The 5,874-nt window shown below is 49.0% G+C and overlaps 1 protein-coding gene across 1 annotated transcript in view; it reads left to right on the top strand.

Annotated features, from left to right (window-relative positions):
* Nucleotides 1–5,521, top strand: part of LOC311632820 (UPF0728 protein C10orf53) — a gene marked incomplete at both ends in the record, with an annotated part of 11,760 nt that extends 6,239 nt beyond the window's left edge. The window contains 2 exons of the mRNA XM_084904705.1: nucleotides 4,675–4,794; nucleotides 5,457–5,521. Of these exons, the coding sequence (XP_084760831.1) occupies nucleotides 4,675–4,794; nucleotides 5,457–5,521 (185 nt within the window). The remainder of the gene's footprint in view (nucleotides 1–4,674; nucleotides 4,795–5,456) is intronic.
* Between the last annotated feature and the right edge of the window lie 353 nt (nucleotides 5,522–5,874).

Below are 5,874 nucleotides of genomic sequence, written 5' to 3' on the forward strand. Positions count from 1 at the left end.
AGTTCCATATGCACTGTAGTCCCACCTCCACTGAAAAAGATAAAAGGCAGGAGGGGGGAGGATTGTGTGTAATCTAAAATTTTTTGTCCATTTCTATAATTGTAAGGGTTTTTTTTAAGTCATGGGTCTGCATCATAACCTGTAAAATTTTAGTGTAAACGTATTTTATTTTATTTCTTTACAGACAATAATAAAAAGGCTATTTATCATACAACAATTCAGTGAATTTTACCTAGTTTCAAGAATAATGCATGCAATTACAATGAGAGGTAGAAACACTGTATTAAAGACCTAAGAATACAAACATCATATAAATAAGTGTTCAAATTAACTGCTGGAATTTCATACAAATTAATAAGGTAAATTACCTTACTTCATCAAAATAAAGGGAAGCCTTGTGTTTTTTATTAGGACACTAAATTAGATTAATGACAAAGAGCTTCTGTGCAATTTGTCAGTTCAGATTTATTATCTAAAAGGATTAGAATAGAAGGGTTAAAACTGGAGAGTGGTTTATTCAAGTATTCAAGCAGGTAAATAAGAGAAACCAAATAACGTACAAGGTAGGAACCATTCTGGAGGGATGTCAACTGCCCACCTTCTCCATAGCCAGCTGTTGGGTAAACTGCCAGGATTAACATGGAAAGCACGTATTGGGCTACAGAGCTGCCGTTTTCCTAAGAGAAAACAACCCTCACTTCTCACTAATTTCATGTGGGCACTCCCCATCATTAACAAGCCTTACATCCCAACATGACGTGCCCTATCAGGATTCTAGACGTATCCCTTGATGGACATCATTATCTAATACTGCCCAATAACCCAGTTGTTAAGAGGCCAAGAAGTCCCACTCATCAATGCACATTCCGCATGAACAATAAAGAATGCAGCCAAAGGCCGACAGCTGCACCTCAGAACATCACTGAGGAAACCTGGGGGGCAGATGAAGTGGTTAAACACACGCAAAGATTCACCTGAACACAGGTCCCTACCACTGAAAAGCCACTAGCGACTACGTGTGATTTTGGAAAGGGTGTGTGTATACAATCAAGTAAAGTATTTTTTTTAAAAAAAAAGAGGAAAAAAAGAAAGTATTTTAATGCAATAATGAAGCCGGGCCTGAGCACTCATCTCCTGAGGGGGAGGAGAGACGGGTGAGCCACTGACTGCGCTGATGGCTCCTCCCTCCTGAGAGCAGGTTCGGAGCCGGCAGAGGAGGCAGAGGCAGCTCTTCCCGCAGGAGGGAGCGGAGGAGTGTTTTGAGAAGATCAAGAGGAGAATTGTTATGGTTGAAGGAGACTTAAGTATCGCAAGGTCTCAGCAAGTGGTTGATTTTTAAAGTTAGCTTTGTTATTCATGAATGATGATGCGTATTATGCTGGCAGCCAACATTCACTGAGGGCCGGTGACAGGCTTCTCTGCTCCTCCTCCCTCCCGGCCCCACACCCCGTGACCACTGTAGCCTCAACGCTCACACCACACCCGCAGGCAGAGCGGGGCACTTGCAGCCCCTTCTGCACAATCTGCATCTGAATTCTGTGTTTCTTTAAAAAAATCATAGCTCTCTATCATTTCCCTCAGACTGCTGGCTTTGGGAATATGTCTGATCTTTCCTGAACTCACTACGCCTTAAGCAATCTGAACCTTTTTGTTCTTTCTTCATTATAATAGCTCAGCAAAAATGCCTCTGCTATGGCTTCAATCCTGATGAAACCAAATTACTAATGCTTAACAAAGAGTTCTAAGTAATTCCCCAGGCCATGCTGCTCCTTGCCTGGTGTATTTAAATTTGCCAAATGACCTGCTGAAGGGAACTAGAAGGAACTGAAACCACCCACACAAATCAGAGTCTGCCTTATGTAGTCAGGGCGCCGTGTGACATCCACCGGCCCTCGCTCCGCATCAGCCACACACTAGGTCATCAGCATTGCATCCGCGTAAGCAGAGAGGGGGACAGGCCAGCCTGTCTGTCTGTCTGCCTTGACTTCCTAAGCAGCACGTGTAAATCCCTCACAGATGGTGCACACTGTCCCTTCCGTTTGCCCAGATCCCACTTGAAGAATGAGGTGCCACTTCAAAGAAGCGGGCATTCTGCGGGGGGCCTTACAGCTTCGCGTGATTCATGCTGGAGGTTAGCCGCTGCCTTTGCAGAGACTTTGTTGCGTGGAGTGCATTCATCTGACCTTTCTTTGAATAGACAGCCCATGGCCGTTCACAGAACAAATGGGACCTCCGTGTAGAGAAGCTGGCATTTGCATAAGCTGCAGGAATTCTGATGTTGCTTCCAGTTTTATCCCTTAAGCCTGCACTGGCCGCCCTCCCACTGGGCTCAGCGCATCCTGGACGGAGGAGAAGGGATGGGTGTCCTGAGAGTAATTTACGATCTAGTCTCAGATGGCTTATGGCTTTAATCAGTCAGACTCGGGTCACTCAGGGTCCAAAACAGTCCTTGGAGGTGCCCAGCGCCATTGTGAGCTTGTTCATTCTGTGAGTTTCATTAACACCAGGCCCCGGGTGGGGGTGAGGGAGCGGGGGTAAGAGGGTGCTGTGGTCGGTGAGGGAGAGACATGCCCTTAAAGGCTGTGAGATCGCAATGTGGAGTTAGTTATTTGCTCTCTTAGGACTTCTTGTTGGGCTTCCTTCACTTAGACCCCTTTAGTCGGCACCCCCGCTTCCACGGGTGGCTTGCCTATTTGATGGCTCAGATCCAGTGTCTTAGCTACACCCTGCCATGAAGAGTGCCGCTGTTCTCACAAAACAAACCCCAAACTCACTGCTGCAGGAGGCTCGGTCAGACGGGCCCCAGGAAAAGGGCCGTGGCAGCTGCAGGGTCACAGCCTCCCCGGTCGCCCCTGCAGCGCCTCACTTACGCTGCGTTCTGTGACAGCCCCAGACAGGCCTGCACCCTCCTTCCGGAACCCCCAGGCCTCAGCACCTCGCCCCAGAGGGGGCTGGGGAGTGAGGGTGGAGAGGCTGTTTGTTCCTGATGTTTCCTGTCAGGTTGAACTCCATTTCCCAGGAACATCTTCTGACAAGGGAAAGTCAAGGTCACAGGGGCTGAATTGCCTCCTATCTACCCACTGAGAGCTCTTCCCTCTCCAGCTACCCCACCTCCCTGAACCACACACACACACTGGAAGGTGCTGCTGGGACTGTGTGATCCCCAGAACCCTGTAGAGATCTATGCTTCCCAGGTGACCCACTGCCATTCCCACGGGGGGCGCTCCATTTAAACCAGCCACGGGTCCACGCTGAGTGCCTTCCTCCGAAGACGTTTCAGAAGAAGACCTGTAACTGACGCAGTAATGGAACCAGGCCGCAGGGAGAGACGCGGTGTCTGCAGAGCCTGGTTGGCTGACACAGAGTCAATTAGGGCCGCCACGGGGTGCCCGAGGAGCGCTGTCTTGTTAATGGAGATCCTCGCTGGGTTACTCTCTCAAGTTCCTTCCAGAAGAGAAATTAAAATCACGCAATTAAAATGCTCACAGTCGGGGCTGGCCGTTCTTGAACTGATTGAAAGATGAAGTGGGCATGCCAACAGTTTGGAAAAGCAATTGTCTCTGTGATTAAACACAATTAACCGGCATAACTGTCTGCTATTCCCAATGTAAGACTGATTGGAATGCTAAGACTTTAAAACAAAGAGTCCCATCTGATTTCTCTTTTCATCCTCACCCAACTTGTGGCCCCCTCTAACACCAAAGTTAGGGGGACACATTGGAAAACGGGGGGAAACGTGTTGGGAACCACGAGCCCAGGCTGTTCCGTGCACACTGCTGTGCTGGGCCCGCAACGCTTGCGTTTCTCCAACAGAGAGTGAACCTAGCAGAGTTTCTGTCCTCACCTCCGAGGAAGGAGCTGTTGAATGTGATAATCAACATGCCCGTTCGGAAGGTGAGAATAAAAGTTTAGTCCATTAGCTTTATTAAAAATATCTTTTTCTATTATAGAAAAATTTGAAAACATGATAAAAGAAAAGAGAAAAAACTCATAATCTCACCAGAGAAAGATAATCACTGGGCATTTTTTTATACTATGTATACATATTTTAATTAATATTGAATATCTAGTTTATCTGTAGGCTGATTTTTGCTTATACTACAAATATTTTCGTGCTATTAAAAATTCATAGACATCCTCATAGTGTTGGGTATGTAAGTTAGTCACAGTATTTTGCTATTATAAAATAGAGAATGAAATATCTTGTTGCAAAAAGTCTGATTTTTTTTCCTCAGGGAGACTTCTTACAAGAGCAATTTCCTTGGCCAGAGATTAGAATCATTTTTTTTTTAATTCTGATTTTTGAGGCTTTTAGGGTTTTTCATGTACTGTCAAATTGCCCCTCAACAGGTTCCATCAGCAAAGTCAGAAGTCACCTAATTTCACAAATTCTCTAAAACACTGAGCATTGTCTCTATTAAAAAACCTAGAGAACGCTCATATTCCACAGATCGCGTGGGTCTGGATCCAGTCACAGCCCATCTTGAAAGGCTCGGTCTGGGCTGTGCCTCCCGGAGACCTGAGGGCACTCTGGCCAGCGCCAGGCAGTGCCCCCAGGACAGCGGAGCTGTACCATGAGCAACTGGAGAGCGGACCAGCGGTGGGACCCGCGCGGACACCTGCATGCCGGGGTAACGGGCGGTCTGCCTGCCACCACCCCTTTCTCCCCTGCAGCTGTGCTGGCTGAGGATGGACACACGGTCATTCTAGAGAAGATGGACGACTGGAATGTGGTGGAGCTCAGAGTGAACGAAGAAGTTGTCTTCCACTGCAACATCAAAGACCTGGAATTCGGTAACTCCTCCCCCCTCCCCTCCCCCACCCCCAGCGGGGCCGTCTCTCAGAGCCCTCAGTTTGAAGGGGTCAGTGTGTGGTGCCCAGATTCAACCCGGGCTTCCTTCTGAGCCTCACACTCTTCCTCAGAGCCCTTGCCTGTGGCCCTGAGTGAGCGCCTCCTGAGCCACAGACAGTAAAGTGCTCGGTGCTCTCGGCTTCTTCCCGGAACACGGGGGACAGAGAGGCAGAAAGAAGTTTTAGCTCTAGACTTAGACAGATGATGGGAATTTAGGGATAATCGGTTGTTGGGGGAGGGGTGTGTGCATTTTACTAACCTGTGTTCTGTTATGTTATCTTCAACACAAATGTGGTTTCATTCTGACTATTCTGTCTGAGCTGCTAGGACAGAGTTGATTTGCCAGCCGTACACAGCTGATCCGCGATGTTCTAAGGATTTCTCTGCTCTGGCGAGCTGCTGGCCTGGCAGCTGGCATCAGGCACACCTCACTCCGCCCAGAAGAAAAGGCTTTCACAACCCACTAACGCTCCGTCACAGACCAGCTGACCAGTGCCATGCCTGTGTGCGGTGAAAATGCTCCCCGGCGGAAGCCGTGTGTGTGTCCTACATGACATTAGATTGCATAGAAAGCGGCCCCAGGAAAGTCTGCCTGTCTCCCCAGGAGGTGATGGCAAACTGGACCCTCTGTGCCAAGAGGCCAGGATAGCCGTGCTGAACGCCTACTGATCCCCTGGAAATGGGCATCTCAGGCCGAAGGAACAGAAACTGCCTCCGGCGTCCGCGATGCAGACAGCAGCAGCCATTCGGGCCATGGGCGCCAGCGCTGCCCTCAGCACAAGGCGGCCCGGCCGTCCTGCCGCACGGGCTGCGCAGCGGGCCCACACAGCAGGCAGACCACGCCGCTGGCTCTGAGTCTCATCGGAGCCCGTAGGGAGGCCCTCCAATACCAGGTACATGTCGAGCTGAAGGAAATAATAAAACGCAATCTCATACCAAAGCGCCGTCTCCTACTAATAAAGCACAGCTGCCGGAAGCATCTGGGAGTCCATCCTATAGTTAGCGAAGCGCTAGGAACAGAT

Source organism: Pipistrellus hanaki (assembly GCF_964339955.1).
Source record: "Pipistrellus hanaki genome assembly, chromosome: 14".
In the NCBI taxonomy this organism is placed as follows: domain Eukaryota; kingdom Metazoa; phylum Chordata; class Mammalia; order Chiroptera; family Vespertilionidae; genus Pipistrellus; species Pipistrellus hanaki.